General features: G+C 50.3%; 5 protein-coding genes across 5 annotated transcripts in view; all 5 read right to left on the bottom strand.

Moving 5' to 3' along the window:
• Positions 1–1,924: 1,924 nt before the first annotated feature.
• On the bottom strand, positions 1,925–7,617 carry Pmar_PMAR020453 (gag/pol/env polyprotein, putative; the record flags this gene model as incomplete). Its single annotated transcript, XM_002775430.1, has 3 exons — positions 1,925–2,655; positions 2,686–2,801; positions 2,921–7,617. 3 exons carry the CDS (start codon positions 7,615–7,617, stop codon positions 1,925–1,927), a joined length of 5,544 nt encoding a protein of 1,847 aa, XP_002775476.1.
• A 354-nt stretch (positions 7,618–7,971) lies between these two features.
• Pmar_PMAR020452 (hypothetical protein) lies at positions 7,972–8,304 on the bottom strand (the record flags this gene model as incomplete). The annotated part of the gene is made up of 2 exons (XM_002775429.1): positions 7,972–8,084; positions 8,163–8,304. The coding sequence occupies 2 exons, from the start codon at positions 8,302–8,304 to the stop codon at positions 7,972–7,974; spliced, it is 255 nt and encodes an 84-aa protein (XP_002775475.1).
• A 54-nt stretch (positions 8,305–8,358) lies between these two features.
• Positions 8,359–12,225, bottom strand: Pmar_PMAR020451 (hypothetical protein; the record flags this gene model as incomplete). Its single annotated transcript, XM_002775428.1, has 3 exons — positions 8,359–8,467; positions 8,543–8,577; positions 8,704–12,225. 3 exons carry the CDS (start codon positions 12,223–12,225, stop codon positions 8,359–8,361), a joined length of 3,666 nt encoding a protein of 1,221 aa, XP_002775474.1.
• A 576-nt stretch (positions 12,226–12,801) lies between these two features.
• On the bottom strand, positions 12,802–13,160 carry Pmar_PMAR020450 (hypothetical protein; the record flags this gene model as incomplete). Its single annotated transcript, XM_002775427.1, has 2 exons — positions 12,802–12,833; positions 12,989–13,160. The coding sequence occupies 2 exons, from the start codon at positions 13,158–13,160 to the stop codon at positions 12,802–12,804; spliced, it is 204 nt and encodes a 67-aa protein (XP_002775473.1).
• A 257-nt stretch (positions 13,161–13,417) lies between these two features.
• The window catches only part of Pmar_PMAR020449 (hydroxyproline-rich glycoprotein precursor, putative), a gene marked incomplete at both ends in the record, with an annotated part of 4,060 nt that continues 3,689 nt past the window's right edge, over positions 13,418–13,788 (bottom strand). The window contains 2 exons of the mRNA XM_002775426.1: positions 13,418–13,530; positions 13,609–13,729. Coding sequence (XP_002775472.1) covers positions 13,418–13,530; positions 13,609–13,729 — 234 coding nt within the window. The remainder of the gene's footprint in view (positions 13,531–13,608; positions 13,730–13,788) is intronic.

Below are 13,788 nucleotides of genomic sequence, written 5' to 3'. Positions count from 1 at the left end.
AATGCATGTCGAGATGTCATGCCGTCGCGAGATATCTCGATAAGACCAGTGTCTGAAGTTCAGGGCTGAACGACCTTGAACTGTTGCGATAGGGCTTCGTCTAACAGATGATCCATCGAGCTGGAGTCCTATCATATCTACTCGAATGGAATAGGTGGTGACCAACAGCCGAGTCGATCTCACCAATTCGTCAAAATCGAAGTTCCTTGGGTTGTATCGATGAAATGAGTCACCGCGGATGGAGAAATCGATCTCACGAAGGCATATCTCGTTATGGCATAGTCGCCCCGAGTGACGGAATCGATCTCACGAAGGCATATCTCGTAATGGCATAGTCGCCCCGAGTGACGGAATCGATCTCACGAAGGCATATCTCGTAATGGCATAGTCGCCCCGAGTGACGGAATCGATCTCACGAAGGCATATCTCGTTATGGCATAGTCGCCCCGGATGACGAAATCGATCTCACGAAGGCATATCTCGTAATGGCATAGCTGGCCCGAATAGAGGAATCGATCGCACGAGAGCGTATCGTGTACTGGCGTAGTTGCCCCGAATGGAGGAGTCGTTTCACGGAGGCGTACCTCGCGATATCATAGTCGCATCGACCTCACCGAGTACATGCTCCATTTCCACTTGATTACTACTCCGACAGTAGTCTCCCATCGATGGAGTTGTTGAACTTATATCGTAAGCAGCGATATGCTATATTTTTCTACGCTAGAGTAAGTAGCGTTGTGGAAGAAATTCTGTTTAGACGACATTTCCTCATTTTGTGCTGACATTCGATCAGTCTTTTCAGCTTAGCTTCCAGTATTGTCGATTCCGCGACGGTGGTTGACGAGCTCGCCAAACAACTCATCGAAGAGGGTACAGTATATAACGGTATAGTTAGTGTTCTGTCCGGTCGGTGCGACAAGGAAAAATATGGCGTTCGGGAACGCGAACTCCTCCACCTTAGGGCGATAGAGGTCCTCAGATGAACACATTCCATTGGCCTCAATTGGGCGCTATACAGCTGATTTAGTAGGATGAACCGTGAATTATCGACTGGACTACCTCGCAACGGTCGACTTCGACACGGTTTAGAGGCTCCCGACTGCATTTTCGACGCAACAGGTTAACATCGGTGAGTTAGATGGTCGTTTAGTATCTCGCTGATTTGAGGAGCGCAAACTTCAGGATGTCGAAACTCGCGAACCGGAGCCCCATGGGAACCGGATCGTGATGCGTCTGTCTGACGACCGTCCACTAGAAATACGTAAATGATCACATGAGATTAATGCGAGCATGTAGGTGCTGTGTGAGGATTTGGTTAGTTGATTGAAGCACTTGCGCGCAAGTTGCGTTTCAGATCAAATTCGACTTTATACGAAGGATGAGCGCACTTTCTTTGACCCGCTTTCTGGTCTGCTGGGAAGGATTGGAAGTAGTGCATCAAGTGATCTATCAGAATCTCGCAGTCATACACTGGTCAGGTGACTATCCCTGGGATAGTATCCCACGAGTGAATGAATGTCCTGGGGTGAGTGAGAGTTGTCCCGCACAAAGTCGCGCTGCTAGCTGCCGTGACCTCGCTGCGAGTCTCCAGCTTGGTGGGTGGAGCACAGTAGAAGGAGTTGTTGACAGCAGGCCGTTGTTCTATCGTAGTCTACGATTCGTAGAGCAATATACTCCTAGACTTCCTTGAGGGGAAGCACTTGGCTGAGATACCCTCTTGTTGGAATTTGCGCTCTCCCGACTGCGGAACTCGATGCCATGATGGTCTCAATGAAGTAGAAAAACTCTGACTCTCACCATTTATCCTACTTGCAGCTATTTGCCGCTACGAAATCAACTATCTGTCATGATGTACGCATAAACAAGTGAAAGAAAAAGCAACGCGTCACGGATTATGTGCGCGCGTGCGAACTATGGAGCATCCTCAATCTCTCACATGCCCCCCGGATGATCCATAGTACGGACGGACATTCAAATAATGACTAGTTTTAGTGGAAGATGGTTCACCAACCTTGGATAGTTTCAAGGTTGTGCCATCAAGAATATCATTAACGACATAAGGTTGGCGATCATAGGTCCCTCCTTTGCCAGCGACCCCGGGTTCGTAAATAAGTACCGTAGAACCAACAGCTGGAGGGCCTCTGCGCAGGTGGCCGCGAGCAGTACTGACCTCATCATCGCGAATACGCAAGGCGGCGCATACCAGACGATCGATCTCATCACGGGTCTCCTTCCTGGCTTCCTCAGATTCAGGAGTAGCATGAGCCTCAGCAGCTACTCCAGTGTTCTCCAGAGCCACTTCCAATGGCAGACGGAGACTCCGACCGAAGAAAATGTCGAAAGGAGATAACTCGACGTGATTCAGTGCCTTGGCGTTAAGGCGGAAGAGCACGCGAGGCAAAAATTGAGGCCAATTACGTTTATTCTTCAACGAACGAGAGATAAACTTGATGGAGGATATGGCCCGCTCGACCGCTCCATTAGAGAATGGGGCAAAAGGTCCAGTCATCTTATGGCGTATACCGTATTTCTTGAGCATGGCAACAAAAGGGCGTCCCCTGAAACAGGGACCTGCATCACTGCGAAGTGTTAGCATGCTCCCGAACATCATAATGTAAGACTCCACCGTGCGACTAACAGTAGGAGCCTTCATATCTGGCAATGGACGCACCAACCAATAGCTACTGTAATGATCAATCAAGAATAATGCGCAGGAGAACTTATTGGTACGATCAATCACCATGTCAGCGATGTCTACCGATACCGTCTGCCACGGAGCAGATACTCCCATAGTTAGGGTCCTGCCAGAATCCAGCAAAGAATAATAACGACGGTTAGACCCGAACTGACAATCAGGACAGGTACGACATACCGAAGCGATCAATGATCTCAAACCGGGCAGGTAGAAGGTACGACTAACCAACCAGCGCAAATGCCTTTGACCCAGACATCCCGGATGTCTGGACCGGAGGTAGAATGGTAGGATGAGACAAGATTCTGCGCATATCTTTTGCCATCATCCGAATCCATAGGTACAGCGTAGCACAGTCGAGATCCTCTAGAATTGTGAACACGAGTTGTGGAGATACGCTTCATGAGTAAACCATCCTCCGCAATCGAGAACTCCTTCAGCTCCTTAGCAAGGTCGCGTGGAAGATCGACTGCTCTGGCAGCCTCACGGTCACCCGGTGCACGGGATCCAAGGGCTGATAAAATAGCGCGCAGGCAAGGCGATCCCCACTGCAGCTTCAACAGCTCGGTTCTCGCGGGACGACCGACAGACATGGCATAACGATCAGGCGGGGCCAACACATCCGTGGCGCTCAAAGCAAAGAGTTGATCATCGTAAGAAGCACAGGTAAAAACTGGTTCGGCATGCTCATAAGCGACGGCAGAAGGCTTGTCGATGGAAGGTCTGCCCCCCTGTTGGATGCCATCCTCCAGCCTCATCGAGTCGCGCTGCAGCAGAGTCGTTGGCACCTTCCATAGCGCGGAGAGCCTACTCAACTCATCAGCGGAGGAGTTCTTCTTGCCGGCGAGATGATAGGTCACGGGGACTAGACCGTAACGACGATGCCAGCTCTCGCGAAGATCAGCCATCGCATCAATCAACCGTGAGATCGCCACTCTCTCTATCGACTTACATGTAAGCTTACTCCCACCAGTAACCCAGGAAATGGCTGTATGGGAGTCGGACCAGAACCGCACCGTCAAAGGCGAGACATACGCAACAACGGAGTTGAGGAATAGATAGGACCCAGCCAAGGCGAATGCTTCCTTACGGTTTTGGTGCCAGTTATATTGTGCATTCTTCCACATTTTCGCTCTGCGATACAGAACAGTATCTTGGGAAGCATGACCAGAGGATTGGGAATCTTCACATCGCTGCTCACCGCGTCGACTAAACAGTGCCACGATTCCCAAACCGGTTGGACTGGCGTCTGCGTAGATGTCGAGATAATCGGCATGGAAGCATACAGCATGATCGCAGACCGCAGGCTTATCCCTCAGAACCTTCACCGCAATGTTGAGAGCGGTCGCTTCGTCTTTAGCTAACACCACGGACTCATCCCAAGACGATGTCTTCCAACGCCCAGACACTCGACGGACTAGGTCGCCTGCTAACGACTGTTCACCATGGACAGAGAGCACATCGAAAGCAGCACCGGCGATCTTAAAAGCACAGCGTTTTGACAGTTTCGAGCCGGCCACCAAGGTCCCGACCTCCGGCAGAGGTATATGTGCGCAGCGAAGACGCAACTCGCAGGAGTTGGTAGTGGTGGGTTGTGCAGCAAATTGGACTCCGAGGTGAGTGAAGTCGTCAAAAGGGTTGCAATGACCTTCGGCGTCGAAGTGGATAGAGTGCATCTTTGCAGCAGAGAACTCGAATCCCCAGGCTGCACCGACACGTATCAACTCGTTTTTGAAGGCGGTGACTGCCTGACGGTCCCCTAGCAATGTCAAGTCATCAACATAAACATAGTGATATAGCGGCAATGACCCGACCACGTCGCTCGAAAGGTTCTGTCGAGCAGCTTGAACAAGGCGATGTAGTACTTCTTCGAGGACTGCAGGGCCACATCGCAGGCCGAAGATGAGGCGTCGAGCCGTGTAGACTCGACCAAAGCAGCGAATGCGGGCGCACTTACGATGGAGTCGAATACGATAAAAAGCCGTCATACAGTCCATCGTCTCAAGAGACAGCAGCGGAAGCAGCGGATGAGTTCGCGCCTTGGCAGCGATCTGCGCGAGGGCAACTCTTATCTGCGAGAGGATGACGGGACATGAGGCACCAACATAAGAGCTGTTCGGAGACTGCCGGTTGCATTGACGCACGTCCACGCAAGGGCGGACCTTCGCCTCCCCTTGCGGCACGGGGAATGCGATGGCCACGGGCAACTGCTCCTCCTCCTCTCTAGTAGTCGGCAGTTCAGCATCAGAAGGACTTATCTCCGACCACCAACCACGTACCGTGAACTTAGCGATCTCTTGCCGAAAGGTGCGCTTCTGCTCTTCGCTCAGGCGATTGTGAAGGGGAATAGAGAAGTCTGCTGGTGATCTCGGCAATTTACTCCCCGGTGGCGCAGTAGTAACCTGCCAGCGGACTTCAGCAACATGTGTTTGATCAGGGCAATCCTTCTCCTCATCGACGCCCATTGGCCTCAGTCGTACCGCGTACTGCGGCGCACCTCTAACGGCACACCAGGAGTCATCAAAGGGACGGTGCTTACACACAGGCTCGGGGGGTTGGCCGCAGTCCGGCTCCACCGCCATAGATGGGAATAGGTCGGACGTTTCTGCCACATGACAGAGGGAGGAATCATCTCGATGAAAACGCACAGTGAGGACCTCGTCGATGACATTGACTGTCCCGTAATCAGCAACGATGCTTTGAGATGCCGATAGATGAGGATGATCAACAGTCGAACGTTGATGAGTAATCGGCCTGCTAATAACGACTCGGCGCTTCCCTCCTTCTTCCGAGAACCGCAGGCTTATGCCAAGCGTGCACATAGAACGAGTACCCAAGATGCAACGATCGTCCAAAGCATCATCAGCAGCAACAGAATTAGCGCGAGGTGGAAGAATGTGGAAGTCCAGTGGGACTTCCATGCCATCATACACAACGATAACACGCACAGATCCACGCACTCTGAGTGTAGATCCATCGGCGAGACGCGCGAGAGCCTCGGATGGGAAGCACTTCCATCCGCGAGCCTCAACGACGGCCTGAGAGATATAATTGCGCACCGCACCCGAATCCAAGAGAGCTTGCAAGGGACGCTGCCCCCCAGCAATCTCGAATAGCATAGTAGGACCGACATACTGCTGTCGATCCCCACCGGCAGAAGGCATAAGGTCCGGCATCGCCCACAACATTTGCACCTGCTCCTCCTCAGCGGGCCTCTCGCCTATTTCTTTTTCTTCGGGTGGGCCCTCCTGAACCGTCTTCAAAGCTGTTGGTTTCTTGCCGTTAGCATTATCCGATCTCTTCTTGTTGTGCGCATAAACACAGCGATCACCAAAGCGACAGTTGCCGTTCAGCCATTGACGACACTCCTCCCGCGGTCCAGATACATGAGAGAACTTGCATCGATCTCCGTAGCTGCAGGCCCCTCGAAGATGCTGTCGGCAGATACCCGGAGATGTGGGAGGCTTCTGTCCTCCTTGAGCGGCTGGGAGACGCTGTTGACCTCCCTTATCACGAGCTGCAAATTTGGCTTGGTCTGGACGTCCTGAATGACCAGGTTCACCACCTTTCTTCTGCTCACTGTCAACTCGCGCTGCCCGCGTCATAGCTCTGACGCGAAACTCACGCAACGAGCTAGGGTACTCATAAGAAGCGTCTCTGCATGCCGAATCGTTAATGCCCACACGGTAAGCTTTAATGATATGTCCATCAGAAAGAGCAACCCCAGCGCTCTTGCAGCGCCTGGTCCATTTATCGATCTTAGCAATGAAGCTCGTAAGCGACTCGCTTGATTGGCGAACCACAGTCTCGGATAGCAACTTTTCAGACTCCAATATACCACCGCTATCCTCTAACAAAGTCTGATGTATGCGATCGACGGCTTGCGCATAACCCGAGAGCGTCACTGGTGCCTCCTCGTCCAAGACATCTCTAGCCTCATCCTCAGGTACGAGATTAGTGAGGAGAAAGTACTGTTCCGGCCCACCAAGACGCCAACCACGGCGAACAACGAAGCTCTCCAGCTGCCACCAAAACCCGGAGAGGCCACGAGGATCATCAATACCAGAGTAGGGTCCACCCTTGAATGCTTTAGCTGCCTTATCGGCATCCTTGTGAGCCAGTCTCCTCCGACTTTCGTCCACCGCCTCCGTGGATCCGGCGCTTGGAACCACAGATTCAGTTCCGACTCGTTGCACAGTTGCTTGAGCCGCAGATGAGTGGACACTTGGATGGGAAGAAATGGCAGGCGCTGCCGAGACCCTCTCTACTTGAATTGGCGACAGACGAGCAGGGGCGAGTCCCTCAGGTGTCCCCGTGCGTCTTGAAGGCGGCGAAGAGCTCGGCGGAACTTGAAGGAACCAGTCTCTCCACCCGGGTGAGAACACGCTGGAACGTACGCTCTGCAGCTCTCGAAGGGCAGCGAGATTGCGGCGGCGATAGTCCGGGAGAAGGTGTTGGGGCGAGATGCGATCAACAAGCGTCTGCGTATGCAATGCTCGGGTAACGACCATATCAGAAAGGTTCCTCGAGAGATGCTTGATCTCATCCTGCTGCAAGACTCCTTCGGCGGCACTGGTACAGGCATGCTCAATGCGCCGAGCGACGTATTCTACGAAGCGATCACCAACCACCCCCGTGATGTTGTCCTTCTCCTCGTCGCTTAGCGTGCCCCACTGCCTCTCCACTAGCGCTACTGAAAGCGCGTCAGCACATGTTTGCAGGTCGGGCAAGATGCTCGTGGTGAGGGCTCCCTCAACAACAGCCAGGATTATGTTAGCAGCGTCGTCAGAAGCAGTAGAATCGTCGAAGAGAGGACGGGGAGATCCAGCAGTGAAAGTGATTGCATCGACCAGGTGGGGCAGGGTCCCCGCATCGGAGCCAGATATTGGAATTTGCGCTCTCCTGACTGCGGAACTCGATGCCATGATGGTCTCAATGAAGTAGAAAAACTCTGACTCTCACCATTTATCCTACTTGCAGCTATTTGCCGCTACGAAATCAACTATCTGTCATGATGTACGCATAAACAAGTGAAAGAAATGTTGCAGATCAGGGATGAGAGACAACGTACTCGCAGAACGCAAGATACGATCGGCTGCTGACGAGGGTGTATACTACGCAGATGGTAGAACCAACTGTATATAGCTATGTCAGCTACTTATGAAAGAACGAGAGGAAGTAAGATAGCAAGATTGAGTGTCCGATCAGCAACACTCCCCGGGCGGCCGAAGCCACATATTACTTCAAAAGATAGCAAAAATGAAGAAGAATATCAATGACTACTGATCAACAACATCAACTGCTGCGTTAACCTTCTTCAGGTTACCGATGTAATCAAATCTAACTTGACCAACAGTATGAGTGATACCAGCGATCACTCCATTGATACTAACTACAGTATAAATTACATCCTCAATCCAACGTCTATCTAGCTTATTGCGACCATGATTGTAACGCACAACCTGATCACCTGGTTTGAGACTGAATGAGGCTCTAGCTATGCTTTGACCAGCATAAGAACTGCGAGATCTCATCATAGAGTCGAGATTCTCGGCTTCCATAGCAACATAAACGCTATCATCAGAAATACGCTGAGTGAACGATAAGATCATTGCATCCAACTCACGAGTGGTCGGAATGCGCAGGGGTAGATTGTCCCGGACAATCTACCCGGACAATTTGTCCGCTAATGCAACCTTAGCAGGCTCACTCAGCTGACGCATAGTTGATAAGCTAGCCGGTAATGCCCGACCATACACGAAGTGTAAGTCGGAGCTGAAGTACCCACTGCTCAATGATGGCCTCGTTATATTATTACAAATGTAGCATGCCCGTGGTAGAAGATCGTACCAGTTAGCCTCTTGTCCAGAACCTCGGGCTGACTCCTGCAATAACGACCTTAGCAGGTGGTTAATCAATCGGTGACGCGACTCATGCCATCCTGAGAGGTAGCTCGAGTGGCTTGGAGCATGATACCACCGTATACCATGGCTGCGAGCATAAGCGACTACCGGAGTGGAGTGATATCTTTGATCGTCATCTGATAACACTCCCAAACAATACCCATGCTCCATGAAGATGGAGTCGAGACCTTCGACGAGCTTGTGAGCAGGACAATGGTTCTCGATCTTTCGTTGTACTATAAAGCCACTGCTTGCACAAACACCGATGATCGCCATAACAGACTCATGTCCCATCGGTCTCACACCACTCTGAACGAATGGGCCGATTAAATCAAGACCCATAAGCTCCCAAGGCTCGACACTACGAGCTAGCTTCTTGCCAAGAGTATGCCTTCTCGTTCGAATGCCTCTCTGAGCTACACAGACTGGGCAGGCGTTCTGTACTCGGAGAGAAGTACGCATACTGCCAACATCATAATCAGCGATAGTACTGCTATACAACTTATGTGCACCGATATGGCCATAGAATTCGTGCAATCGGAGTGCAACATCCCAGAGCTTACTGATAGGTACCACCAAACCACCGCTGACCTTATTGATAACGAAGCTCTCCATATGGTTCTCCTTCTCTACAAATTCATACTTCCGCTTGACTCGATCATCTAACCTATCGGCTGCGCCTTCAAAGAATAATTTAAGAGTGGGATCACGGCGCTGATGGTTAATAATATCAGACTTCAATGCGGCAAAATTTTCGCCGATATGCAATGGTAACAGGAGCTCATTGAGCTCATACTCGTAACTACTCCCTTCTTCAGGAGGGAAGTCAGCTCGACAGGCCAAAGGATCGCCCATACCACCACAATTCTTCGCCCGTCGCCGACTTTCACGTACGAGTCTAATTAAGTTGGAATCAGCATAGGGAGCCACTTTAATACGAGTACCACGAGAATAGGCATCGCTGGGGTTGTACTCCCCCGACACGTGTAATACCGTGAAGTCGTCAGACAACCCACGGATCTTCTTCACAATGGTGGCAACTATGGATTTCTCCCATGCTGGCAATTCCTTAGTAATCTTGGAATCCGATAGCTCTCTTAAGGCACTACGAATACGATAATAATTAGAAGAATTATCAGTTAAATAAGTGATACTGATGCTACCAGACGATCTACACGAGGAACACGCCCTCACCGTGGTAGCCACGAATTCAACAGACTCTCTGAAGGCTAATAGCTCTTTGCGTACGATAGTCCACCCCTTACGAGTTGCAGAAATCATCCTCGAAATACACCGAACTGGGCGGAAGTGGGCGTCCAGAACAACCGTGGAAGTAGCGTAAGCACTAGCATCACAAAATACGAACAATTCCAAGGTATCTTCACGACATAGTATTTCTCGAGGTATAGGTTCAGCATTCCGAAAGTCGGATATCAACGATTGTATAGCCCGATGGGTGTCAATACTCACGAACGCGTCCAGGTCCTTCAACCGCTCCATCTCCTTCCTTAGAATCAATCTCATAGAGAGCAATATATTGTTGCTGACACCACAAGGGTCGTACTGCTTAGCGATGATACTCATAATGTCACGACACGTGGTGGCGACACGACTCGATGGAAGACCAGAATCATCTTTGAGCATCACTGGGGGTGGTAGGTCAGGCCCGGGTGCATTAGCCAGTTTGTCACCCGAAACCCAGAGCATCCCCAGCACCTTCTGTGGCGGATCTCCCTGAGAGGGAGCACCGATACAACGCTTAACTAGAGGACAATTGAAACCGTGAGCCGCACAGACGCTCAAAGCACATGATAGGGCGTCGTGCAAAAGTTGAGATGAAACAGCAGCAACTACTATATCATCCATATATGCGCTGAAGGCCACTCTTTGCGACAACTCACTTTTAGAAAGCTCTGGGTGACTTTCCCCAAACTTCCGCAGTGCTGCATCACAGACCCGTCTCATGCTGTCTTGCAACACGCAAGGCGAATGGGGAGCCCCCATAGCAGGAGACACGAGACGAAACAGACGATGTTTCCAAGCCAAACAAAAGGAAAAACTGTCGCGACGAGTGTGCCTCAGCATATAGAAGGCCGTTTGGACATCTAAAGTTGCTACATGAGGGAAGGATCGGAACAAAAGCAGTTGCGGTAAGGTACTGCGAAGCACCGCATCCTCTTCTCTCTTATTGCGAAATCCAGTACCGACCGCGCCCCGATACACCGAACCATTCAGAGCTGGCCTCAAAGGGGTCGTAGGACTACTGTCCCTTTCAACAGGAAAGTGACTCAGTATCCCAGTAACCTCCTCATACTCAGCCTCATCTACTTCTACCAAAATGCCTTTTGCAACATAAGAGTCGAAGACTTTACCATAAGATTCATACTGCCCCGACTTCTTGAGTCGAGCCGATAGAGCATCGTCTCGAGCTATGGCCTTACGGATGTCACCCCGAGAGGGCCTTGGAAGCCGTTTTATCCAAGGAACCTTATACGTAAACCTCAGAACTGACTGCTTCTCACCATTCTCATCAATATGGTTGTCATCTTTAGTGAATCCGATAAACAGAGAGTCGGACTCATCAGAATTACTAGTCAATGAAGCAGCGAGATCTACCGGTGATGGAGCAGACGATGATAAGTGAGAAATACTATCCCCCTCAAAGCCTCTTTGGTCAAAACTATCAGACCAATAAACTTGATCGAAGGTGAGAGGAGTCTCCTCCTTCAAAGCACCTTGCAACACCAAGTTGAAATCTACTGACTCTTCCCCAGAAGCGGACCCGACGGCTTTATTAATTAGCTCAAGATCACTCGGAGAATATACAGAAATGTCTCCTCTATTCGTACTAGCAACTTCAAGCTCTTGGTTGCCAGCACAACGGCCGACCTCTTTCTCGGTCAAGCCAGCCTTGAGGAGAATCTTCTCCGGTGAAGCAAAAATCAACAATTGGAGCCGTCGTATAGCATCAAGTCCAAGTATAAGGGGGAAGGATAGACTCTTCACAGTAAGAAACCAAATGGGCTTTGTCAACTGAGGGGTAGTAACATCAAGCATCACAGCTTGCTTACAGACGAACTTCTCAGCGTTAGCAACCATAACACTTATATTAACATCACGACGATCAACGATGAAGGAATTCGGTAGTTTATTAAGCATATCGAATCGAATAAAGCTCCTACCAGCTCCAGTATCCACTAGTGCTCTGCAATCATAGCGACTGAAATGACTATTCCGAGGTGACAACTGTATGTCTGTGATCAACGGAGATGGGTTCGAAAGTTCATCAGTATACAAGGAGGTACCATGACAGAGAGTAGGATCAGTCAAAGCCGCACCATAAGGACTGTCAATTACAGTGTGCAACCAACTAGTGGAAACCGCATTAGCTACATCAAAGTTTTCCTCATCGTCTTCATTGGCTCCACGATCAGCTATCGGAGCCGCTTGTTCATCTGCCGGAAGTGCACGTTGCTCAGGAGATTCCTCAACACACGTCGCTGCCGAAGTAGTCGGAGATGGCTTCTTTTTAACGGACGCTTCCACAGCTGTTGGCTTCCTAGCCACAGCCTCAGCTCTCGAAGGGGAGCGGCACATAGCAGCAGTGTGCCCTGTTCCTCCACAACGCATACATGTGACCTTTTTACCAACCACCAATCTGCAATCGCTCCTGTTATGCCCTGTTCGGCCACAGCCTAGACATCGTACCGAGAGATGAGCTGGGAGATCCTTCTCACAAGCTGCAGCATTATGGCCTATCTCTAGGCAACGAAAGCATCTGTTCTCCTTGGATAGACGAACATAATCTATCCGCACAGATTTGCTGCGAACATCGGAAGCAGTCACAAGTTGTGACTCACAACGGTAGCAGCCACCGGAACCTGTCGTAGGGTAGATTTGGAAACCAACCGATCTTGGGCCCGTGCACGGCTAATAAGCCTTATACGAGCCTGTTGTACTGACACACCGTCCAATCGATAGGAAAGAGCCCAATCGGCATATGGCTCTCGTAGACTATTGCAGAGACTATCATAGATATCCTCGTGCGAAACGCAGACGCCATTCAATCTCAATCTATTCACGATGTTGTCGAGCACTTGCAAGTGATGAACTAGGGTTACAGAAGGCCCTTGCGTGAGAGTGTTGAACTGTTGTCGAAGCGACACGACATCTGTGGGATCGAAATAACGTTGACGAAGCTCGGCTTTAAGAGATGCATATAGTTCCGAAGGCTTTCCCTGAGCCAAGTCACAGGGTGGCAGGGCATCACGCACGGTGCTGTCGATGGAGTACAACAACACAAAATAAGCCGTCGGTGATGACAGACTGATGGCAACTTGATTCAGTAAGCGTTCAATCGAAACCATATGCTCAGCCAGAGAGGGCCCATCACTGGTCACCTTCCATACCGGATGCCCGCTAACCTTCATCTCCGTGCGAGCTTCCTTGCGAGCGTCGAAGAAGTTAGTAGTGGTAGCAGCACCACAGGCACCCTCAGTAGGTGTAGTCTCCCCATCGATTTCTGCCAAAGTCTTGAAAGGCGAATTCTTCTTCCTTGGAGCCATAACTTGTTCTCGGATGATTGTTGCAGATCAGGGATGAGAGACAACGTACTCGCAGAACGCAAGATACGATCGGCTGCTGACGAGGGTGTATACTACGCAGATGGTAGAACCAACTGTATATAGCTATGTCAGCTACTTATGAAAGAACGAGAGGAAGTAAGATAGCAAGATTGAGTGTCCGATCAGCAACACTCCCCGGGCGGCCGAAACCACATATTACTTCAAAAGATAGCAAAAATGAAGAAGAATATCAATGACTACTGATCAACAACATCAACTGCTGCGTTAACCTTCTTCAGGTTACCGATGTAATCAAATCTAACTTGACCAACAGTATGAGTGATACCAGCGATCACTCCATTGATACTAACTACAGTATAAATTACATCCTCAATCCAACGTCTATCTAGCTTATTGCGACCATGATTGTAACGCACAACCTGATCACCTGGTTTGAGACTGAATGAGGCTCTAGCTATGCTTTGACCAGCATAAGAACTGCGAGATCTCATCATAGAGTCGAGATTCTCGGCTTCCATAGCAACATAAACGCTATCATCAGAAATACGCTAAGTGAAAGATAAGATCATTGCATCCAACTCACGAGTGGTCGGAATGCGCAGGGGTA

Source organism: Perkinsus marinus (genome assembly GCF_000006405.1).
Source record: "Perkinsus marinus ATCC 50983 genomic scaffold scf_1104296955874, whole genome shotgun sequence".
Lineage (NCBI taxonomy): Eukaryota > Perkinsozoa > Perkinsida > Perkinsidae > Perkinsus > Perkinsus marinus.
This window is presented reverse-complemented; position numbering and strand designations above follow the sequence as displayed.